This window comes from Marmota marmota, unplaced genomic scaffold (assembly GCF_001458135.2).
Source record: "Marmota marmota marmota unplaced genomic scaffold, marMar, whole genome shotgun sequence".
In the NCBI taxonomy this organism is placed as follows: Eukaryota; Metazoa; Chordata; class Mammalia; order Rodentia; family Sciuridae; genus Marmota; species Marmota marmota.
In genome coordinates this window covers 65,672,505-65,698,110 of record NW_025999842.1, presented here as the reverse complement: position 1 = coordinate 65,698,110, position 25,606 = coordinate 65,672,505, and the positions used below count along the sequence as shown (strand labels likewise).

The 25,606-nt window shown below is 42.9% G+C and overlaps 1 protein-coding gene across 1 annotated transcript; it reads left to right on the top strand.

The window, feature by feature from the left end:
* Positions 1-3,599: 3,599 nt before the first annotated feature.
* Zbtb2 (zinc finger and BTB domain containing 2) lies at positions 3,600-25,316 on the top strand. The gene is made up of 3 exons (XM_015502263.2): positions 3,600-3,730; positions 17,162-17,346; positions 22,536-25,316. Exons 2-3 carry the CDS (start codon positions 17,174-17,176, stop codon positions 23,905-23,907), a joined length of 1,545 nt encoding a protein of 514 aa, XP_015357749.1. The 5' UTR covers positions 3,600-3,730; positions 17,162-17,173; the 3' UTR covers positions 23,908-25,316.
* Positions 25,317-25,606: the final 290 nt, after the last annotated feature.

Here is a 25,606-nt window from a genome sequence, read left to right as displayed (position 1 = left end):
TAACTTCTTTGAGCCTGCTTCCTCAAATTTAAGAGTGAGAAGAGTGAGACTAGATGCCTGGGGGTGAGGGGATTAACTAATGTAATTACTTACAGATTGACTTCAGCAAGGTTTTGGTTCAATCCTAATTTATCTATAAACTGGAAAAATATAAAACTGAAATGGTTATTAAAATACGACCTAAACCCTTGAGATTTCATGATGGATTTGGTGCTTTGTTTTTACTAGAATGATGGCCTAAGTGATGGTATGTGGCTTCCTCTTTGCTCTTGCTTAGATGATTCACTGTAGAGAAGCCAACTTCCACCATGTTGTGAGGACACTCAAGTAATACAATACAATACAATGGAGAACTGAGACTTGCCATGAGCCAGTGATGACTTGCCAGAAAGAGTGAGCCACCTTGGAAGCAGATCCTGCAGCCCCAGTCAACATCTTAACTACAACAGCATGAAAGACACCTTGAGACAGAGTCGCCCCATTTTGCTACTCCCAGATTCCTCACTATGTGAGAAAAACATGTTTATAGTTTTAAGCCACTAAGTTTGGGACTCATTTATAACAGCTGAAGAACTAATACACCAGTACTTTTCAGACTATGGACCCTGACCCATTTGCAGTTGATGAAATAAATTTAAGACTGTCCTATCAACTTTTTTAAAAATGAAATAGTTGAAAGATTAAAACATTGTACACATAAGTACTATTTCCTAAAATTTCATTTCAGTTTTACATATGTATGTAGTAGGTACCAACTGAAAATGTTTCTTAGAATTACAGTTGAAAATGTAATATACCTACAGGTCTACACCATTAAAACAAAAAGCTCCCTAAAACACAGGGAATTCCTTGAGGGAATATGATCTCAATAACAACCAACTATAAAACAAGCATTTTCTATAAAATTTTATGACTAAACCAATGAAACATTAAGAGTCTCTCAAAATACATCTTTCCTGATTCATATGTTACAGTTTGCTATAAATCAGAAGGCATGGTATCTGCCCTAGACTTCAAAGTCTAACATGTAAAAACATGTCATTTTCCTAATTTAAGAAGTTATTCAACAGGACATCCTTCATAAAATTTAGTAAAAAGGCTGTTTTGAGCTTTAACCACATTTATCATTTCTTCCTCCAATTACTTTTCTTATCAACGTTAAAGGAAATTATATTTTCAACCTGAGCACACACTCACAAATTTTCTCCAAAACCAAGAAAAAATACAAGGTTAAGTTCAGAAATATTAAATTGTTTTCTGCCCTCTGTCAAAGTCACACAGGAACTCTCTTCCTCACAAGCAAATATCTATTTTTATGGTTATGTCTCAGAACAAAAATCAAAACTTTTAGTAACACAAGACTTCGCAAAATATTTACTCATAACTTGATGAGTCCACTCAGATTATACATATGTGCAGTGGTTTTCTTTGATGTAAAATGTGTTAACAATTTTTGAACTCCTAATATGTCAGATTTACTTTCAAAATTGAAAATCAGTAAACACTAAAAGTGACTTATTTTTCTTATCACTTAACTCAGAGCATTTGTGGCTCTCCCAATAACCAGACTTTTTAGTAAATCTACATCTAATGTTGGAGAAAGCAGATACAGTCTGGCTCTCCTTATAATGCTACCGAATGATGCTGACAATTATCAAAATAGCCTGCATACTTGGCAAAAGTCAAGTGTGCCTGCCTATGCCTTGAGAATTAGCAGCTAAGTGGCCTAGTTATATATTCAAAAGCAGCAGCTCTTGAAAAGAATAGGATGCTCTGGACAGCACATTCCTTAGGAATGTTTTAGGGGTTAACCCTAGGCTTATTTCTATAAACCTATACAGATTGTAGGAGTGGGAAACTGTTCACTCACCTTAAGAATAAGCATAGTTACCTTGACCCAAGGCCAGTTCTCTAACACCTAGGTTAAGTTTCAGCCTAATGACTTCAATCTAAAACTTCCGTGTTATTTTTTTGTACACTTTTTCTTATAAAATCAGTTCACTCTTCACATAAGTACTCCATTAGCACAACTTTGAAGATTTCAAAGTCAAGGTCCAAATAATTAGGAGCTTAAACACACTTGAACTGTAGGGCCACTTCAAGGAATGTAGCATGCCAATCTGAAGACCAACTTTGATGTTTTAGTGACAGTGCACCAGAACACTTAAATCAGGATCAGAATTTGGTGCTGGAGGCAGACATTTAACTAGCAGATTAAAGAATAAGAAAGTTCAAGGCAGGTAAATGCTGTATCTATTATTCACTTTGGGCCACTAAGGTTAAACAGCTGCTTATTCTGTCTTCAAGAAGCAATCAGTCATCAGTAGTTGCAGAAACAACTGAATACTAAATCAAACTCAAGATTTTTAAGAGGGACATTCTGTACATTAAATTGCCTTCAGATAGTAAGCTTGCCTTACACGTTTTAACTCCGTGCCAGCCACTGTGCCAGGGTCTGGATGTACAAACCAAAACAAGTTAGACATCAAGATACTTAATAAATAGGTTAGCATGCTTTAAAACCGAGTAACCGGGAACTGCTGCCTCCATTTCCTTAAGAACCTTATCCTTAAGTTTTCAGAATCCTAGATATGTAAAACAAATCATAAAACTCCAATCTTCAAAGGACTCAACTGTACTTTAAAATTAAAAAATATAAATACCAGAAAAATGGCAAAAAAATAAATTTGATGACCATCAGGTATTCCAATTCCCCTGACATGTTACCATGTTTCCAGTATCTCCCTATATAAGACTTACCCGACCTCAAAATCTGAGGCAACTATGAAATCCATTCTACCAGCACCTCAAAAGACCAAAACTTAACAGGAAAGTCAATACTTCTTAAACAACAAGCTCTGCAGGCTTTGATTTTCTTGGACCCAAAGTTGAACAACTCAAATCCAATTTCTGAAATAACCATCACATTCAATCCTAACAGAAAGCTTACACCATATTCAACTCGTCTGAGGAAGCACCTCTACCCTCCATCACAACACTTCAATATGACTTTTCAATTACCACTAATGACAAGAAAGATACTAGTAATTTACAACAGTTCTTCGGTTCTACATGTCTTAAAAGATGAAAATTTAAGCTAATACAGGATGTCAAGAACAAAGGTACAAGCCGAGAGATGTCAAGCAGAAGCTGGAGAGAAGTATCCGAGCAGCTCTCATCTGTTCCCCGAGCGTCTCGAGGATATGTCCTACCAAAACACTTTATGTAAACAGGGGGCTTGTAACTCAAGCCTCCAGCCCCAATAGGTGCAGAGAAGTTTCCTCGCCTCGGCTGCACATGGCTCGCAGAAGTTTGGCTGGAGCAGAGAGCCGAGCCTGGGTGGGAGCGGCAGTGTAGTTAGTGCTGCAGGCGGCGGCGGCGGCGGCGGCAGAACAGCAGGAGGCGGAGGCGGAGGCGGGCGGGGGAGGGAGCGGCTGGGGGGGCGGAGGGGCTCTTGCCGCCACTGCTCTCTCGCCGCCTCTCCCCCCCGGCGGGAGCCGCTCTCAGCCTCTTTGCACTAGTCGCTCCGCTCTCTCGGTCATGTGACCTTAACGTAACCGGACAGGAAAAGCCCCGCCGCCGCCGCCGCCGCCGCGCCGGAGACACCGACCGCGGCGGCAGCAGCAGCAGCAGCAGCAGCGAGGAGAGGCGGCGGCGGGGAGGAAGGCACGGCCAAAGCTGCCCAGCGCTTCCTCCTCCACACCCCCCGCCGCAGCAGCACCGGCGACAGGTAAGCGCGCACCGCCTCCGCCTCCCGGGGCCGGTGCCCACGTGCCGCCCCCGGCCCGGGCTCCGGGAAGCGGAGGGGGGGCCGGGGGCCACCGGAGCTCGCAAACGGTTCCGGCAGCGGCGGTGGCAACAAAGACGACGAATGACCCCGTCCCGAGGCTCCGGGTGAAGGCAGGCGGAGGGCCCGGACCACACGGGACCCGGTTCTGGGAAGCGAGGGCAGGGGCGGCCCGTGGGGGCGGTGGCGGCTGCGCCTGGCGCCGGGGCTCTGGCCGCCTGACAAAACCATCCCCCGGAGCCAGGCGGCGGCGAGTCGGCGGCGGCTCCATCCGGGGCTTTGCGGGAGGGGGGAGGGGACGGAAGCCGGAGAGGGGCGGGGCGGGCGGATCGGANCGGGTATTGAGCGCGCGGAGCCTGCGGCCTTGAGCTTCCTCTATACGGGCGCGGACGCCATAAGGCCGCGCTGCCGGATCGGAGCTGCGGTTGCCGCCTCGCCTCGGCACAGCCCGCCGGGCTCCGGGAAGGGGAGGTTGCGGCGCGAGGCCGGTCTGGGTCTCGAGTCGTCTTCCGGGTGCAGCGAGACCCCCTAACCATTAATTTTTAAACAAAACCGCAGTGAGAACCGTTAAGTCAGAAGCTGCGTAGGAAGCAAGGTTTTTGTCGGCCTCAGCTGATGGTGAATTAAAGAGGCAGTAAAGGGAAAAGCGAGGAAGGGTAGTCGAATGGGCAGTGTGAGAGTGGTTACTGCTGCACCATTTACAGCACGAACTTCCACCCGCCGCTGGAACTCCTACTTGTGCCCCGGGGAAATAACCCGAGCTCTTTACTTCCCCCACCCATTTGCATTGTTCATTTGTTCTATCATCATCATACAATGGGTCTGCGTGGTGTGTGAGTGAGCCTGGATGCTCTTCGTTTTCACAAGTTGTTGTAATACAATAAGGCAAAAAGAAGGCCGGGATTTCAGGCTCACAGAACTCCAGGACGTCTGGTTTTGCTTAACAGAGGACTTCCAGGCCGTCCGTACAGACCCTGACGGCCCAATGGTGTACTGAGCACTAACATTTGAGTCTGCAACCTGAAACTGTATTATAAACGAGAGCATAAGCCGAAAATAACAGATGGGGGGGGGGGGGCATTCCTAATAACTTTGGTATGTAACCAGATGTTTGTAAACTGTTAAAAGGCAATTTTTAAGAAGAAAGTAATTGTATCACTAATATTGCTTTCTTTTAAACTGATCATTTCTCATTTAATAAACGTGAAATTTATGTTTATTTTCTAGCCAAAAAATTGGCCTGCAATTAAAACCTTTATAATATCTAAAAATACAAGAAGTGATACACCCGTGGTATTAAATGCCACCAAAAGTCAACAGTGGAGGAGCTTATGGAAATATAAACCACACATAAAGTGTTATACTACAGTCCATATTCGTATTTGCCAGTTTTAAAGCTTTTCAAAAAAGACGTAAATAGGTTGGTGCAAACTTTTTCCAGCAGCAGAGTATAAACACTAGACAAGTTTTAAGTCACAGAATAAAAACTTCCAGTGACAACTTCTTTAAAAAAAAAAAAAAAAAAAAAAGGACTAATATAAGCTTTGCACTAACTTCCAAATTTTGCAGTATTGTAAGATCACATAATATAAAAATTTACTTACCACCACACCCCGGAAGGAGATGCCTCTTGTAACCCTGTGATTTCAAGTTATCTACTGCTTGTCCTTGAATACCAGGATGTGCTTTCCACGGTTTGAGAATTACCAGGCCCAGTGAAGAAAATACCTAAGACCTAAGTGTGGCATCTGCTTGGGACCAACTTCTTTAGGGTAGGGGATCCACCTGCTATCTCTCAGTGTCTCTTGATGCTTCATCCAAAGAACCACTCCTCTTTCCATCCCTTTCCCTGTTGAAACTTTGAAAAGCTGGTCAAGTAGTGTGCATCAGGCACAAGAAAGGAAGATTGGAAGAACTGCTGATATCCTACAGATTTTTATAATAAACTTCAAAATGCATCTGGCAAAAAGGCAAGGCAGTTTTCCTATTTCCTTGAGTTTTTTGGGTCTCCGAACACAATCCTGAAAATATAAAAGGGAATTGAATTTATTTTCTGATGGGAAAATTATTGTGAACATTCTAAACATTAGATTGAGAACATTTTTAAGAGCTTTATTATGCTCAATAAGTTTATAATTTTCATTGGCTCATCCCAGCAGCTCTAGAGACTGAGGCAGGAGGAATGTGAGTTCAAAGCCAGCCTCAGCAACTTAGCAAGACCCTGTCTCTAAATAAAATAATTTTAAAAGGCTGGGGATATGGCTCAGTGGTTGAGCACTCCTGGGTTCAATCCCTCGTACCAATTAAAAAAAAGTGGAATCAGAGCCCCGCATGGTGATAACACGCTGTCATCGTAGCTACTGGGGAGGCTGAGATGGGCCAGTCTGGGCAACTTGGTAAGACCCCATCGCAGAACAAAACAAAAAATTCAGGGTGTAACTCCATGGTAGAGACCTTACCTAGCATGCAATAGACCCTGGGTTCAGCCTAGATACCACACAAAACAATGATTGACAATCCAAGACATGTAGGACCATTCTTGCATGGTAGAGACCAAGTTCGAGGTTGATGTTTATACCCAAACATACAATCCCCAGTTCACATGCATGAGGTATGTACCATGAGACTTTTGTTCTCATTGCAAGAAAGCTCACCATGTAAAGATAGGAATTTGTAAAGCACTTATAGATATGTGGACAAATATTTTTGGAACTACTTTTCACTTTGCAAAAGGTTTCAGTGTACCTCTTGCAAAGTGAAAAATTCCTTAAAATTGTGTGCATCATCTAAATTCAGCACAGAAGGAAGATGAATAATCATCTGAAAACAATTTCAAAGTGAGCATGCATTCTCCTGGGCCAGGCTGGTCATTTAGATTCTCCAAGTCCCCAAAATGATTTTGTAAAGTGGTTGTCAAAAAGTGTGGCATTACAGATCCTTGTGAATCCCTAGGGTCCTGTCAAGAGTCTTTGAGATCAAACTGTTTTCATAATAATACCAAGATATTATTGTCCTTTCAATGTGTTGACATTGGGAAAATATGCATAATTCAGTGAGCCAGTATTTTCCAAATAACCGGTGAATTATGTTAAATATCATGCGTGGGAAAAATTCCATTCAAAGTGCATATACCAATGAATTTTAGCAAAACAAAGAAGGAAAAGTTCAGTCATTGCTACCGTTCTAGATTGCACAACTAGCCTTTAAAAAGCTAACATCCCAAGTTTTGGTGTAATATCAAAGAAAAATATTCAGAATTACCTGACATTTTGGCTATTAAAATAAAGAGAATTGAAAAAATATTTAAAAAGCCACTTCACTCTTTTATATTGTTTCTGAAAATACAGTTATTTTCATTAAAACATGTTATTCATTAACGTGTAGTGGGGTTTTTTTTAATCAAATCCTTGTAAAGTTCTAAGTTTTATATTTTCTAAAGGTAAATATCACTAGTTGTAATCTACATAAATTTACAAAATTTTGTTTGTTTGTTTGTTTTGGTACTGGGCATGAATCCAGTACCTTAAGCATGCTAGGCAAATGTTCTACCACTAAACTATGTCAACAGCCTTTTTTAAAATTTTATTTTGAGATAGGACCTCACTGAGTTGCCCAGGCTAGCTCTGAACTTTACAATCTTTCTGCCTCAGCCTCCCGAGTAGCTGTAATTAAATGTCTTTAATAATTTTAAAGAGCATAAAGGGGTCCTAACACCAAAAAGTTGAGAAACTCTTTTAAAATAGGGGTTGTGGCTCAGATATAGAGTGCTCACCTAGCATGCGTGAGGCACTGGGTTCGGTCCACAGCACCACATTAAAAAAAAATAAAGATATTCATCCACCTATAACTAAAAAATAAACATTTTTTAAAAATACAGAAATATACTATTCAAGTCAGACCTCAGTTAAACACACTTGCTACTAGACCTGTAAGTGATTATGTTTTCTTCAGACTAATTTTATTAATCATCATATGGCACATAAAAAAGGAAGCCTCTACTTTGGTTAGTAGAAGCAGATTAGGGTTCTTAATTTTGCTAGGGGTGATCATATGTAGGTTTCTTTGAAGTTAATTGTAGCATAATTTCTTTAGAATTATCACTTTAATATCGACTTTTTATTAGCCATAATTCTCTGACCTACTTCTAACTTGACACCTAAAATATCCCTGATATGCCCCCTTCTCACTGCAATTTACATGTGGAAATTGAAATCTAATTTAAATGTAAACATAAGCAAAATATTGAAAAAACAAATCTTTTTACCAATGTAGTGCTTTCCAATGTGAAAATAAGTGCTATTCTAATTACTATGGAAGAAGGTTAACAAAAGAAATGTTAGGGAAAACATACCAGTTCATCATCACTACTAAGATGCCTTTCTTATCTTTGAGTTGCAGTTTTAAAATATGTTGAAATTCAAATGACCACCTCATACAGGTTCCTTCATGGATTCTCCAACATTAATTTTTAATACTACTAATTGGAAAGGCAGTTTTTATCCTAATAAGTGGTCTAAGCTACTTGAAAGAATCCATCTTACTTGTGAGTAATTCTGCTTTTGTTGCTGATGTGCCTCGTGCATTGCAGCATTCATTTATGCTTCACTTAAATAAAATCAAGGACTTCAGAGAACCCTTTTAGTGCCCTTGAAATGGGTAGTCTAAGTGGTGTTTAGCGTCTTCCAAGAGCTATTATCTTTAGAAGGTAATTCATCAATCCCCAAAAGCCGTTTTAGTCTTCACTTCTCATACTGAAAGTGAAGGAAGAACTTAGATTGTCAGAATGTAATGTGATTATATGTGTCCTGTTCAGCTGCATCTCCAAAGTAACTTGTTTAAGCACCAGCCCAACTGAAAGCACTTGACAGCTGGGCGATCAGTGTCCTGTTGTCAAAGGTGGAAACAGGGGCGCAAAGCATTAAATAGTTTAAAAGATGATCTATACTTGGCTTTGGAAAGTTTTGTTGGGGGGGGGGGGTGTTTGTTTGTTTACTAATTTTTTAAAACATTTTACATATATACACATAAAGAAAGCATTCTACCAAAAAAACAAAAGCCAACTTTAAAAAACTGCCTCCCCTCTTTTTGAAGTTCCATTTATAGTGTTAAGTTTTATATAGATCTTCAATGTCCTGTCATTGCCAGCCCTTTGTCACCAGGATCATTTAGAACTGTGAAAGACTGGCCTGGTGGCTCATTCCTGTAACTAACCCCAGCTACTCTGGAGGCTAAGGTAGGAGAATCGAAAGTTAGAGGACAGCCTCAGCAATTAAAAAAGAGAAGAGTGGGGAGTTGGGTATATAGCTTAGTGGTAAATAACTTTAAAAGTTTGCTTAGTGTGTATGAGGCCCTGGGTTTGATCCTCAGTACCACACATACACACACACACACACACACACACACACACACACACACAAAGAGAACTTGGAGTAGTGCTATATGGAACTAGGTGGGTAGTGCCCAGAGAATGAAGCATATACCCAGAAGACAGGCTTCAGCTTATTTGTTAGCCATTTGAAGAGCCGTAATTTAAGGACAGGGCTCTTGAGTCAGATAGCCTGGCTTCTCTGAAGACCACCAGACATCACAGAACTTCTGAGCCCCAGACCAGCATCACCTATCAACAGGCACTCTATCACCTCCACATCTGGAGGGAGGGGGCGAAGAGGGAGAGGCTTGTCAGTGTCTCCAACCTAGCATGCTCTTCCCCACCCACCTGGGATTTTGTCCTTGTTCCACCTGGTGGACAGCACCACCTACCCAGCTATAGAAGGAAGAAGTCTAGGAGTCATCTTGGGGCCTGCTGTTCTTCCCCACCCTGCTCCACCTGACTCACAGACCAGTGTTCTTGATTTTTTTATCTTCTCAATATCTCTGGAATCCTGCCTAGTCCCTTCCTCGTGATCCCCATCATCTAGTTCCTCATCTCTCTTCTAGACCACAAGAAAGGCTCCTCTGCCTGCCCTTTGTCCCTCCTCCCCAGTTTGGGCAGTTCTGCACCTGCAGCCAGGTAGTCTTTACAGTGGAACTATTCTATTGTGTCACAGGCTTAACTCCTTTTGGAGGCTTCCCATTGTTTTTAAGATAAGGACCAAAGTCCTTACCTGGGCCTCAGTGGTGCCTCATTCTTCCCAGGCTTTTTGCTCTGCAGGGTCATGGTAAACTCTAAAGTAGACTCAGAACCTAATTACTAGCAGCAAGAAACACTAAGTGACATTTTAAATTGAAAAATTCTTCCAAAATATAATACACATTAAGTTGATGAGAGTTTTTTAATTCAGCCCAGGGTTTAAAAAAAAAAAAAAACAAGCTTTTATCCCATATCAGTCAGGTGTGACTGGAGAACTCAGCAGTCTTCTCAGCCGTTAGCAGATTGTCTAGCAAAGACTGAACACAAAGCTAGGCACGAGTTAATGATAAGGACTGTGTGTTAGCTTTCTAGAGCATTGGGCTGCCGACCTAACCAGCACATTCACAGATGCTCCAAGGCAAGAAGAGCATTCTAGGGCTGGGGCAAGCATGGGTACACGCATGTGTGTGTGAACATGTACGTGTGTGTCTATGATGAGCGTGATGAAAGTAAGTTCAGAAGTCCAAGCATAAGTTCTAAGCTGCTGTTCACACAGCCCATCTCTCCCGACCTGGGCTGAATTAGAGATGAGATGGCTGAGTGCTCCCCTTGGAGAGCAGTGAGTGTTATACACTGTTAGGAGCCCAATAATGGCCTGGCCATTCTGGGCCCTCTGGGAAGAGAAATTATCATTCCTCCACTTAGCTCATCCAGAAATTGTGAGTGAAACATCATTTTGTCTCCATGATCAGCACACTCCAATCAAAGAGGATCTTTATCGTCGTCGTTTTGCAGTGCTGAAGATCAGACCCAGGGCGACGCACCTCTAGGCCAGTGCTCTACCACTGAGCTACATCCCCAGCAGAAACTTGATTTTTAGTAAGGGCTTAGATTTCAGAACAAGCTCCACACTTGATAATCACTTTGTAAAGATCACCAAACTAACAGTCTTGCATCAATAAATAATTGGACACTTTAATGTCATAAAGAGTTTATGTTGTAATTTTTTTGCAAATTGAAAAACCTTTTCATATACTGAATGTAATGCCAGCTGGAAGGATATGCTGATAATATGTCCTTCCTGCTTCTTCATGTGCAAAAGTCCCTGTCCCTGTAGGGTTTATAAATAGCTTGGTTCTGATTGCAGAATAAACAGAGAGCATCACTCTGGACCCCCAGTTTAGAGGTTGGTTGGTTGGTTGGTTGGATGGTAAGTGTGAAATCAAGGAGCTGGATCGGCACTGGAGTACATTGTGCAGACTGAGCAACAGTGAGATGGCACAGTCAAAGCTGTGCTCAGCGGTCAGGGCTTCTTCGTGGGGAGTCACAGGAAGATATGGAGCAAGACAGAGCCATCAGATTTGCCCTTGGGAAAGCTCACTCTGGCTGTTACAAGGTGGATGGGTTAAGGAGGCCAGAAATGGGAGGTGGATTGGGAGGTAAAACTAAGATGAGGCATGGGGGAAAGTTTCAGGTGAGGCAAGGTCTAAGAGAAACGGAGGCCTGAAGGCTGTGCTGAGATTCTGGTTTGATCAAGGGGGTGGGGGGCATGCATTGAGGTGGGGAATACAGAACAGGTTTGTGCCCCAGGTTTTCATGGTCTCTTGTAGAAGTGTGAGGAGCCTATAGGGCATTTGCTTTTACATCTACTGAGTGTAGGGTTCCTGTGGCACACTGAGCAGAGGTGGATACTCTCACCAAGAGCATTGGGAGGCGGCTGTGGACCAGGCGTGGAGAGCACAGCAAGAGTACTCCTTGGGCCAGACACTGTGGCACACACTGGTTATCCCAGCCACTCAAAAGTTCAAGGCCAAACTCAGCAATTTAGCAAGGCCCTAAGCAGTGTCTCAAAATAAGATTTAAAAGGGCTGGGGATGTAGCTTAAGTGGTTAAACACCCCTGTGTTCAATCTCCAATACCAAAAAAAGGGTGGGGGGGCCTCCTAGATAGGGAGCAAGGTGACAGCCTGAGTTGAGGCCAAATGAGAGTGGTGACCCCAGCACCATAAAGGAGGACTTATCAATGCAGAAAAAAGGGTATGAAGTACCACAGAGAGGCCGAGGCCTGCAGCAGAGGTCTTCCCTGACCCTGGTGAGCCTGTCAGCCCAGCAGGTGGCAGGGGCTGCACCTGTCCTGAGCAGTGGTGGAGGTCAGAAGAGCAGATGCTGTTTCCCTGGGGGAGGGGTGGCTGCCTCCTGGGCCCACACAGCATTTTTGTACAAGTTAAGCCTCATGGAAACAGTGCGGGGTGGCCAGGAAGCTGTCGCTGGGGTGAGGGGTGGGATGGAGCTGCCTATGGAGCAGTCCCCTCTGTTACCCCTTCTTTTCAGGTAATTCACATATGGAAAAGTCTAGAGGTTTTGTGTTTGATCTCAAGATTTTTTTAAAACTTGACCTGTGTATTTTTCCCCATGTAAATTTTGAGCATGCAACTCATCCTCTGGTTTTCCTCCTTTGCTTTTTTCATTTCTCTGAGAGCCATGCACGTGTTCTTCCCTCTATATTTGAACACTTATGTTCACCATTTCTTGATCTAAGAGATGTTCTTAAATTGAGATCCTAAAATAGCGAGTAGCCTCCCTTATAAAAAAGAACATTCAGCATTTTTATTGTGGCTTCATTCTTGTGGGTTGACGAGTACACTTATATTAGTTTGTTTGTGGAAAGAGAGGGAGCCATACATTTAGCTATGTCAAAGAAGAGAGTGCTGTATGTATCCACTGATGTAAAAACTAAGAACCTTGGAGCAGGAGGTGAGGTTCAGTAGTAGATCTTGTGCTTAGTATGCTCAAGCCTTGATTGTATACACACACACACACACACACACACAAATCTAAACAAAATTAAAAGAAAATTAGATGCTGGCAATTTAGCTCAATGATAGAGCACTTGACTAGCATGAGTGAGGCCCTGAGTTCAGTCCTAGCACTGCAAAAGAAGAAAGGGAGGAAGAGAAGGAAGAAAGAAAAATGTTAGTAGCATGTGACACAGAGCTCATTTTCCTTATGTTATAGTGAGTTTTATAAAATTAATATTAAAAAAATTACAAGAGCTGGGCAAGGTGGCACACACTGGCAATCTCTGATGCCAGCCTCAGCAACTTAGCAAGGCCCTAAGTGATTTAGTGAGACCCTGTCTCAAAATGAAAAATAAAAAGGGCTGAGGATGTACCTCCATGGTAGAGTGCTGGGCTAGCAAATGTGAGGCCCTGGGTTTGATCCCCAGTTCTACAAAAAGAAAAGAAAAAGAAAGAATAAAATGGGCGAAGCTCATGTAGAGATGCTAGAGGAAATAAGAGTGGCCAATTAATGTAAAATATGCTTTAAATTCATAGAAAGTTAAAAAAAAAAAAGAAACAAAAGTGATGTTCAGCAAAGATTCTTTTGAAAGTGGTAAAGCAGTAATTAAATGCCCAGTATTAGCCAGAGTGTGGAGAAATGGGTGAATGGCTGGGCAGCTCTCACATTTTGTTTGTCCATAGTATTTGAGTCTTTGTCTTTTTATTATTATTATTATTTATTTGGTACTGGAGATTGAAAACCAGAGGCTCTTTATCACTGAAGAGCTGTATCACTGAGCTGCATCCTTAGCCCTTTTTATTTTTATTTTGACACAGTGTCTTGCTAAATTGCTGAGACGGGCCTCAAACTTACCATCCTCCTGCCTCAGCCTCTGGAATTGCTGGGATCACAGGCATGTGCCCCTGCACCTGCTGTATTTGAGACTTCTTAGCAAGTGTATATATTTAAAAGTAACAATAAAAATATGGTATTTCCTGTTATCAAGTAAACCTTAATTTGAATTCCATTCTTGAACTTACTGAGGCAAGCTCTACCCTCTTTAAGCCAGCCTCCTTGTTCATAAAGTGAGTAGCAATACCATAACTATCTCCAGTAAGTAAGTGTGAAACTAAATGAACAGCATGTGGACATGAGGGGCTAATAGTAAGCCAGCCAGCCTTCATGAGCAACAGCCTCTCCTGTCCTGGAGGGATAACTGGTGATGTGCTTGATATTTCTGTCAAAGGTGTCACTCAAAGGTGTGGGACTGAAAGCTGCCTAGACCCACGGGTAAGCCAGGGCGTAGTCAGTATGTGGCAGGGCAGCACTTCAGAACTGGGTCTCAAGGATGTGATACCTTTTGCTGGAGGAAAGGTAGGTGAATACACTGGGAAGGGGTTGCTCTGACACTAGGCAGAACAGCTTTGAAGACAAGCTTCGAAGTCCTCCTGGGGCGGTCAGGTTAGAGTGACGTTTCTCTGTAATCACAGTTACTCTGCAACCTGGCAGTGTCTGTGGCTTTCATCCTGACCCCATTTCTTTTCTGTCTCTCCTTCCTAATTCTGATCGTTTCACCTTCATTGTACAGACAGATCCTGTGCACCCGTTAGCCCATCTCCCTAGTGGAAACAGCATGCAGAACTATAGCACTATCTAGTGCCACAACCAGGATAATGGCATTGATGTAGTCTCTAGCTGCAGAACTTGTCTGTCATCACCAGAATCCCTCAGGTTGCCCTTCGGTGGCCACACCCGCCTGCTCCCCCTTGCCCCCCCATTGCAAGTCTGTTCATTTCTATATTTTCAAGAGCAGTATACCAAAAGAATCACATGGTGTGTGATCTTTAGGGATTAACCTTTTTCTCTGAGCATAATTCACCCAAGCTGTATATATCAATACCATTTCTTCACATGGCTGAGTAGCTTTCCACATAGGGACACACCAATTATTTCTCATTTACTTCTGGTTTTGACTCTTGGGAATGAAGTTGATATGGACATAATGTACAGGTTTTTGTGTGAATGTGGTTTTCATTTCTCTGAAGTAAATCCAGAAGTACAATTTCTAGTTCACATGATAATTGTGTGTTTAGTTTTTAAAGAAACTGCTATTTTCCAGAAGTAAAGGAAACTGCACCATTTTACATTCCTGTCAGCAACGTATGAGTGGTCCAGTTTCTCTACATCCTCATCAGCATTTGGTACTACTGTGACTGTGTTTTATTTTAACCATCCTGATAGGTGTATAAGGATATTGTGTTTTGAATTTACATTTCCCTAGGGAATGGCATTGAGCAATTTCATGTATTTATTTGCCATCTGTATATCCTCTTTGGTGAAATATCTCTTCAGGTCTGTTGCACATCTTCTATTTCAGTTGTTTTTTACTGTTGAGTTGAGAGAATGTGTGTGTGTATTTTGGTTGGTTGGTTGAACATGCTAGGCCAGCACTCCACCCCTGAGCTATATCCCAGCCCTGGAGAGATCTTTTTGCATTGCAGATGTTATCCCTTTGTTGGAGGAGTATTTTGCAAAAGTTTTTTAAGATATTTTTCTCCTAATCTTTAGTTTGTCTTTTCATCCTCTTAACAGAATCTTTTACAGAGCAAAAGTTTTAATTTTGATGAAGTTCAATATATTATTTTCTCCTTATGAATGTTCTACTGCCATGTCAAGTGTAGAAACTCTGCCTAACCCTAGATTCTGAAGGATTTCTCCAAACATAGTATAGTCTTGTGTTTTTCATTGAAGGCTGTGGTAACTTAGGGTTCATTTGTATGTAAGGTGTGAGGCTTAGCCAAGTGCTGTCTGTCTGCCTGCCTTCCTTGCTTGTGGAAGTCAATTGATCCAGCACCATTTTTTGAGAAGGTTCTGCTTCTGTATCTGTGTCAGCAATCAATTGTATATTGTAAAATTTTGTCTAATTTAAGATAAAGTAATTGAATTTCTTTCAAAAATTAATTGTGCATATTTACATGGGTCTACTTCTGGGTTCTCTGTTCTGATGCATTGATGCCCGTCTGTCTCTCTGCCAGTTCCAACATTTCTAACTTCATGCCAGTATAATGCATCCTGAAAATAGGTAGACTGATTTTTCCCCACTTTATTGTTCTTTTTTTAAAATTGTTTGAGCTACTCCAGTTCCTTTGCCTTTACATACGCATTTTAGAATAATTTATCTATCAAAAAAGTCTTGAGGTTTTGATAGGAATTGTGTAAAACCTGTATATCAGCTTGGGGTAGACTCATCTTTATTATGTCAAGTCTTTCTATCCATAAGCATATTGTGTCTGTCCGTTTATTTAACACTTCTTGATTTATTCCCCAGCACATTGTTGATTACAACTCTGTGTTTTGTTTTTTGAGTCATTTTAAATGGCATTACATTCTTAATTTCAGTGTCCACACGTTCATTACTAGATTGGTATATTTATCTTGTAGGCTTATGACCTTGTCAAACTTATTTATTAATTCTAGGAGTTTTCGTAGATTCCTTGAGATTCTCTCCATTGCAATCATGTTATCTGCAAACAGGGACACTTTTATTTCTTCCTTTGCCCTCAGAATGTCTTCTATTTCATTTTTTGCATAGTTGTACTGGTGAGTACCTCCAGAGAAAAGGGACATCTTTGCCTTGATCCAAAATATAAGAAAGTATTCACTTTTTTCTCAGCAAGAATTATAATGTTAATCTGTGTGTTGTGGGCTTTTATAAATGCTGTTTGTGGAAAGGGAGTGATCTAGGGATTTGGGGAGCTGGGCAAAATCTGATAGTTTCTCTACTAGTTTGCTGGGATGCTGTTTGAATAATAGAAATCATAGAATTTTTATTGGAACATTCAGATTTAAATTTTGTCTCCCTCCCCCACCTTCAGATGGAAGGCCTGGGGCAAATACCTTATCCATATCAAATCCCATTTCCTCTTCCACAAAAGGGAGGCAGAGGCCAGACCTGCTTCCTCCCTGGATTGGTGTTAAGAGTGAAAAGGACAGGAGAATGTATGAGGGATCTTATCACCTGCATGTGCATGAAGAGGAGCTAGAAAACCCCCAGAGTTAGTAAGGTTTCCATCCTGCCTTACTAGAACTCCACCCAACACTTTAATTAATCAATCTTTGTGGAAAATTGAACAAATTCTGACAGATCATTAGAACATGTATTTGGGGTCTGCAAAAGACTCTCTGTTCCAGGAATATTTGCTGTGCCAGGGACTCAATGCTTGGAGGTAGACAACCTGGTTCTCTTACCGGCTTCTCCACATACCATCTGTGTAAACTTGGGCAAGTCACAAAACCTCCTAAGTTACGGCATTTGTTGTCATCTATAAGCCGGGAATCATGGCAGACCTAATTCCTAGGACTGTTATGAAGACAAATGAGTTAATTTATGGACCATGTTTAGCAATGCCTGACATGTTCGATACCTGCAATGACATGTTAGTGATGATCATTATTGATGACTGTAAAGGACACATTCTGATTTGTGAATCACCTTTCTTAAAAATAAAATTGTTTACTTTGCAGATATTTAAAAAAATGGATTTGACCAACCATGGACTTATTCTACTGCAGCAGTTAAACGCTCAGCGAGAGTTTGGTTTCCTGTGTGACTGCACGGTTGCAATCGGCGATGTGTACTTCAAGGCACACAAATCAGTTCTTGCTTCATTCTCCAATTACTTTAAGATGTTGTTTGTCCATCAGACCAGGTAACTAAAGTGGTTGATAATAATCTAATGACTATAGACTTCCTAACTCCATGTTCCTCTGTCCTCTGAGCACGCTCTTTGCCTTCATCCAGTCCATGGGTCTCTCTGCCTCTCCCTAGGCTCCTAGGTGCCCAGTTCCCTTGTGACCCTGTCCCCTGCCCTTCTTGGTTCCTCATGCTTTCAGCAGCACTTGAGAATCACCGACCTCTCTGCCCCATGCAGCCCCTCCCGCTCTAGATAGCCTCAGTGGGTGTCACCTGCAGGGTCTGGATGGCAGGTCCAGGTCCATTGCCTAAGCCCTCCCTCCTGCAGCCCCAGTGCCTGAGCGTCTGCCAGGCTTACAACAAGTCCTTCCTCTTAGTCCCATTCTGATGAGAAGCTGGAGGACATGAATTCCCCGAATTTCCCTCTTTTCTGTCTTTGCTCAGGTTTTCTTCTTCCTCTCTCTCCTAAGTGTCTTAGAGAAAGATCCTCTTGGTGTCTGAGGAGAATGGTCCTCCGACCTCTCTTGTGTCTCTCAGGTTTCCTTCTGTACTTCATACTTACTCTTGGTCCCTTCCCCGTGCCCCGCTGGTCTGTGGGAGATCAGGACCCTCGCCTTGCTGTCCGCTTGAGTTCAGCACTGTTCTCCTCTAGTTGACTGTGAACGTTCTCAACAGGGTCCCCTGTGTCCTCTTGTGCACCTTCCTCATCTCACCCTCTTCCTGTCATTTGCACCGTGGTTTCCTCCCATCACTCCGCTGACGTCGTGTCTCAAAGGTCACCCTTTCTCCCAGTGTCCATCCTACTGTCCTCAGCAGCACTTCTGCTGTCTTCTCCCAGCTGAATCAGAATTCCTGATTCGTGTAACTGAATGCCCCTGTTCTTTTCCTCGGGGCCCAGGCCTCCCTCAGCTTTGGTCTCGGGCTCCCTTGCCCTCCTTGTGCACTCTCCTGTGAAGCCGGTGCTTATCCTAGGTCTTGCCTTTGCTGCTGGGAACTTGCAGGTTACAGCTCTGGCCACTGTCTTTCTGTTTGCAGAACCCATTCCCAACCCCTGTCCCCCATCCTGGCAACCCACTGATGACTCAGCTTTGACTGTCCCCTTTGTCTCATTGGCATATCCAAAATGAATTCAGTCTCTACCCTCAAGCCCCTGACCTGCCTGTTGCATCTCCAGGTAACCCAAGCTTAACATGTCTTTCAGATCACATCTTATCAACCCCCAGATTGTGTTTCCTTCAAAATACCTTTCACTCTTGTCCTTCCGTTCTGGCTTCCTTTTTCTGTTCATTCGTTTTCATATCCTGTCAGGTTGCTGTCCCACACACTGTTTGGTTGCAGAGTGCCTTTGATGGGAAGCTACTAAACTGGGTGAGGTCTTTGATGATCGACCACAAGGACACCCATTGCATAAAAAACAATGTTCAGGCTCCTTACTCTGGCCGTGGGTCTGGAGCCTGATCCTCCGGCCTCGTCCCTTGGGGACATTCCACAGGACACTTCCCAGGACCTGATGCAGCTGCCCTGGCTTACTCACCATTCCCTGAGTCCAGCTCTCAGCTCTATGCCATGGCACCTCCCTTGTCAAGCAGACAAAATAATCAAAAGTGCCCTCCTTCCTCCCTCATGGGTATGACCCCAGCACTATTCATGCCACTTCCAGGGGCTGTACATTTTTCCCAAATGGTTGTTGTTTGTGTTTTTATTTCCACTCCTCATTTGTAAGTTTCTTGAGGGCAGAGATGGGGTTTTACACAGCTTTGTGGACACCACAGAGGATAACAATAGAACAGCCACTCAATAAACATCTGGAAGAGCAAAAGGGCCAGTAACAAAATAGCAGGATTGCAGGCTTAGTGGCGACAGCAGGTTGGGCACATGGCTAAGTGGTAGAGCACTGGCATGGCGCTAGAAGGCTCTGGGTTGGATCCCAGCAGTGCAAAAAAGAAAGAAAGAAAGAACCCCTTTAACTCTACTGTGTTAGAGACTTCACGACCAATGAGGTCTTGGCACTTAGTAGCTTCAATACAGTAAATTAAATGATCTCAAAAAGGATATTTTAATTTTGAGGAGTAAAGACAATGTAATGGGCTTTCGTTAAATGCAGGAAACTTAAGTATAGGGTAGTGAACAAGTGTCTTTCTAGTAAGGGAGTGTGATCTTGGTGTCACAGGAGGTCCTAAGTTTAAGCAGTAGTGTGAATTACACCAGAGGTGACAAGAGCAGTTTGGGCAGCTACTGCTGGCCAGCCTTGTGCAGCTCCAGGTGCAGAGTGCAAGCTCACTGAGGCAAACGCTGGCCAGAGGCCCGGAGCATTCCACATAGCACTGTGACCACGCCTGGCACTCAGAGACTCAGAGGACAATGGGAATCTTCAGGTTTTACTTAGGGTATTTTATGCCCTGTAGTTACCACTAGATGTCTCTGTCTCTGTCTCTGGTTTATGTCTAGAGACTGAGCCCTCAAAAACGAGCTGTTGCAGGGTAGGTCTTGCCAAGTGCAACCACTGATGATGTTCAGCACTGTTTAAAATTCCTCACCTTAAAATTCTAGTGAAAGAAAAAATGAACATGGAAATTACCACAAATTGAACATGGAAATTATCTGACTAAACAAAAAATAAAACATTATTCACATTTTTTCCTGCATAAAGTGTTAATGCCAAGCAAAAGTCCACAAATCATACATTAGGCGAGGTTATATTGTAGAGGACTAGAAGTGACCAGAGCTGGTCCACAGTGAGCTGAGAGGTCAGGCTGCCCAGGAGTAAGAGCAGTCAAGGATGGTGGTGGCTGGAATATGACATCTGAAACTTAGAAAAATGCCCCTGTTATCTAACTGTGTGTGTGGGTATGTGTATACACATGAGCTTCTGCTTTAAAATTTTTTTTAAACAAAGAAACTAAATTGGTGGCTGAAGACCTCCCTGGGCCCTGGGGTTCTGGCTGTGACCCTAGGGATAGGCTGTTTCCTCTGCCTGGCCCTTGGCCAGCACTGCCTGCCCTGGTAGTCCTTATTCTCCAGCCTGACTGAAGTGTGGGCAGTGGGCTCCCTAGCTCCTTCCTGGCTTTACCACTAGGGACTGTACATAGTTGCTTAAAATTTAAGAGGTTTACTGTGGAGTAACCCTTCTCAAGGAATAGACAGGACAGCTTATCCAACCAGAAGTAAGAGAAATTATAACACACTAAGCATTTTTTGGAAAAGGACTCTAAGTAATACCCTTCATGGATGCTTTAAAGTTGGGGGGAGGCCCCCTTTAAATTTCCACTCCCTCTATTTCCTCTTTCTCCCATGAGGACTGGTCTGGGAATAATATGTATCTCTGAAGGCATAAGTTTCCCTGGACCTCTGCCTGATTCTGGAAGGGTTCCTCCAGTGCCTTCTTCCCCTGGGAGATGATTGTTTACATTACTAAAGTCATCTTCGTCACATAAAATTCCTGAAGCTTTTTTGATTATTAAATTTCACCAGAGCATCTAAATATACTACACTCTTCAGATACTTTTGTTGGCACTCCTCTTGTGCTAAAAGAAAACACCCCCATATTTACATTCCTGTTTCAAGGAATATAAGTAACTTAAAGGAATAAAAAAGATTCCAAGTGAAAATATAAATGATCTGTGTGTGTTTTTTAAAAGAAAAGAAAAGCAGTCACATTTACTCCTCCATTTGGACTGTCAAAAGGATGCTAGTTGTTTTTCTTTGGTTTGGTTTTGAAGTTTATTATTTATTTATTCTGTAGTAATGAGTGCTACTGAGCTGCACCCCAAGCCCTTTTTATTTTTTGAGACAGTGTCTCAACTATTAAGTTGAACTTGCCTTGAACTTGCAATCCCCCTGCCTCAACCTCCCGAGCAGCTGGGGCTGTAGGTGTGCACCACCAAGCCCACAAAGGGATACTAGTTTGTATGCTTGATTTTCCTCTTTGGCTTCCATCCTCTGCAGTCAGGCACAAATAACCACGTGGTTATTTGTATGCAGTCTTCTTAGTATACACAATTGACGGCTATGCAGTAATTATTCAAAACTGTCCTGTCACAAGTCATTGTTCAAATCACTTTGTTCTATTTATAAATTTTAGCATATTAAAAAATATTCGATAATAACAAAATTAACATTATTACCAAAACATTCAAAAGAGAACTAAAATACCAAGAAGTCTTATGATCAAATTGTTATGAATTCTAAAAGCATATTGAGGACATAATCCCTGAAAATGCATTGTTTATAGAATGTGTTCACTTGGTGGGTGATAATGTGCCTCATGATATGTAGTTATATAAATCATTGATTTCTGATGATGTGTTAGAATTTCTGTCATTACTGGTGGTCTGAGGAGAGTCCTTGGGGACCTCTTCCTTATTGTTGTTGCTTGATCAGGATGATGTTTCTGAAGCAATGCAGTAGAGTCTGAAATTCAAAAAATCACCTGTGCTACCAGCTGCTTTAGTTGCCTCAGATAGGTCACTTAGCTTTTGGTATCTCAGGTTCCATATCTGTCAAATGAGAATCATCACCCCCCCACCCCCACCCCCCGCCCCCGTATTTGCTATACAGAATTGTTTTGCTGCTCTGAAGTTTCTTAGTGAGATGGCTTTGGGACTAAATAATCTAGATTCAAACCCCAGTTCTGCCACTTGCCAACTCTGTGATACTGAGCAGAGGGTCAGTCCCTTGGCCACACCCTCACCTGGAAAATAAGCATGACTGGGAGTTAATGAGGGATTGCCCCTGCAGTCTGCTGGCGCTGGTGCTAATGATTGCATCCAAAAGGGACCGTGTTGTGCCACAGCGGCTCTTTAATGCCACCTGGCAGCACCAGGAAGGTGACTGGCCTCTCTGCTGTCCCCCCGCTTTGCTGCCCTTCAGCCCTCATGCAGGAGAGAGCCGTGGAGCTCCAACATTGTGAGCGTGGCCAGCACTGTCCGTGCTAGTATAGCTCCCCGGGTCAGCTCAGACCTGAAGACACTTTCTAATCAGACTGTTGACTTACTGTAAAGATCTGCTGCTAGGCTGTGGGGTGGGTCAATACAGAACTCTAGACTTCTAGCTAAAAGCTCTGCTAGGCCAAGAGATTCCAACAGGCAGAAATGAGAAACATTATTTCATTGTTTTCATGTGTCTGTTTTTTTCTTCTTTGGGCTTTATGTTATCATTTGAGACATCAACTGACATTTACTCACACATTTTACTTGTTTCTTCCAGCGAGTGCGTCCGTTTGAAACCAACTGACATACAGCCTGACATCTTCAGCTATCTCTTACATTTGATGTACACTGGAAAGATGGCGCCTCAGTTGATCGACCCTGTTCGATTAGAGCAGGGGATCAAGTTTCTGCACGCCTACCCACTGATCCAGGAAGCCAGCCTTGCCAGCCAAGGCACCTTTTCTCACCCTGACCAAGTCTTCCCACTGGCCTCTTCGTTGTATGGCATTCAGATCGCAGATCACCAGTTGAGACAAGCCACCAAGATTGCCTCCGCACCTGAAAAACTTGGTCGAGAACCAAGGCCACAGACCTCCAGGATGAGCCAGGAACAGGTGCCAGAGGCTTCACAGCTGTCGCAGCTGACTTCCAATCTGGCCCAGGTGAACCGGACCAACATGACTCCCTCGGACCCCCTGCAGACCTCGCTGTCTCCAGAACTTGTCTCCACTCCTGTTCCTCCCCCTCCTCCTGGGGAGGAGACCAATCTGGAGGCCTCTTCCTCTGATGAGCAGCCTGCGTCCCTCACCATTGCCCACGTCAAGCCAAGCATCATGAAGAGGAACGGAAGCTTCCCCAAGTACTATGCCTGCCACCTGTGTGGACGGCGCTTCACCCTCCGGAGCAGCCTGCGAGAGCACCTCCAGATTCACACGGGAGTACCCTTCACGTCCAGCCAGCAGGGGGAAAGCCGCGTCCCCTTGTCTCTCTGCAGCAACGCCGCTGACCTCGGGAAAGACGCCATGGAAGTGCCTGAAGCGGGGATGATCAGTGACAGCGAGCTGCAGCACATCTCAGACTCCCCCATCATCGATGGGCAGCAGCAGTCGGAAACCCCGCCCCCCTCAGACATCGCTGACATCGACAACTTGGAGCAGGCTGACCAGGAGAGGGAGGTGAAGAGGCGGAAATACGAGTGCACGATATGTGGACGCAAATTCATCCAGAAAAGCCACTGGAGGGAGCACATGTACATACACACCGGGAAGCCTTTCAAGTGTAGCACTTGTGACAAGAGCTTTTGCAGGGCCAACCAGGCTGCGCGGCACGTGTGCCTCAACCAGAGCATCGACACCTACACCATGGTGGACAAACAGACTCTGGAACTCTGCACATTTGAGGAAGGTAGTCAGATGGACAACATGCTGGTGCAAACCAACAAACCCTACAAGTGCAACTTGTGTGACAAAACGTTCTCGACTCCCAATGAGGTGGTCAAACACTCTTGCCAAAACCAGAACTCAGACGTGTTTGCCCTAGATGAGGGGCGGTCCATTCTCCTGGGCAGTGGGGACTCAGAAGTAGCAGAACCTGACCACCCAGTGTTAGCTTCCATCAAAAAGGAACAGGAAACCGTGTTACTAGACTGAATGTTGCTTGTCTTTTTAAAAACTGTCATTTTTACAAAAACTATCTTCTTTCCCTTCCCCCAGCTCAGAACTGTGCTTCTGCACAGTTCAGACTATGACACACACAGGTCCCTGTTCCCTTCTCCTCTTCTTCATCTCCCCATCCCAGCCCCACCTCTGGAAAGGCTTTGTGCATTATAAACCTGGAATATATTTACTTTAATTCAGGGGATATTGGAAAGATAATGGTCGGTAGTACTTGTAAACTTAAAATAGATTTTGAGAAGTTTTAGATTATTTAAAAGCATACATGGAACTAATTAAGGGTCTATAACAAAACAAAACAACAAGAATATAATTTGGTAAGCTAAAATTATGACTTTCCCTGGGTAATGAGTCTTCCTTCTCAGAAAAACAATGTCAGAAAATACAGCATGCTTTTTAGAGATAAAGCGGGGCTCTGTACTATGCAAACCCTAGAAGGTGTGGGGAAACTTTAAACCCAAGAAAACGTTATTAGTATATATCCTCCAGGTGTCTTGTTTCAGAATGCACCCTTTGAGATTATGTCCAGTTAAGAGAAATCACTAGTTAGGAAATCTACTTTAACAAAACACAAAACAGAAAAAGTAATAATGTGATGGCAATCTTAATTTTTGGATAAAACATGACAAGCTGTGACTTTGTGTGTTTGTAAGAGAAAATGTGGACACTTGCTATAAACAGGTGAATTAATGCACATGCCTTAGCTAGTTGCTGGCTTCTTTCCAAGTTGAACAACAAAATGCTGTATTTTAGTTTCTGACACATTTGTTTTAAAAGTCAGATTTGAAAGTACTATATAGATTGTCTTTCTGGATAGAAAATGACATACCATTTTCTAGCAGTTGCCAGTGGGAAATTTGTTTCAGTACCAACCAGCTGCTTTTAAATCAATGTGTGCACTGCAGGGAAAAGGATATTGGAATATGCATCTTAAAGAGGAGGTGTGAGCAGGAAATGTAACTTTATTGAAAGTCAGTGCTAATACTTCACTGGGAACATTCATTGAAGTATCTAAAATGGCAAAGAGAAATCAGGACAAAATCTGATTTGCCGTTTGGAGAAAAAAACTTAATTTTGATGTGTATTCTTTTGATTTTTTTTTTTTTTTCCTTAACACCTAAAATTTTCTCCACTGACCTGAAAGCAGTACAAGTTGTCCGTTAATCTTCCCATAGGCCAATAAGAGAATGAATGGTCTCACAGGACAAAATAGGAGCCAGAAGTGAAAACCGAAGGGGAAAGGGAAGGGGGAGAATAGTCAATAGCTATACTGTATGTACATGTTAAAAACTGAATATCCCATCATCCTATTGTATGTATAGTTGAGTTCTCAGATTTGTAAGTTTTTATACATCCTTTCATTGAATAAACATTTATTAAATGGGCATGTGATCTTAAGTCTTGTGTACCTATTTCCCCAGAGAGATACAGAACGGAGGGAGGCATGCACAGAAGCATTGAACTGAGAGTCATTTTCCTGCTGTCTGCAGGACTTTGGGTGTTTCCCCTAACCTGAGTGGCATCTTCCAGATGTAAAATGAAGAAGTTGATAACTGCATTGGGTCTGGAAATTGTGAGAATCAAACAAGTGAACTCTACAGATGCTAGAAACAGTCAAAGGCTAACTAGGAACAGGCTTAGAGTCCATTTCCCTGACTTTCTTTAGAAGAAAAAA

What these genes read in the sequence shown, in the direction of transcription:
- Zbtb2 (XM_015502263.2), top strand. Translation starts at nt 17,174, where the DNA reads ATGGATTTGACCAACCATGGACTTATTCTACTGCAGCAGTTAAACGCT. An exon ending in TTGTTTGTCCATCAGACCAG is followed by an intron (nt 17,347 to 22,535) that starts GTAACTAAAGTG and finishes TGTTTCTTCCAG; the next exon opens with CGAGTGCGTCCGTTTGAAAC.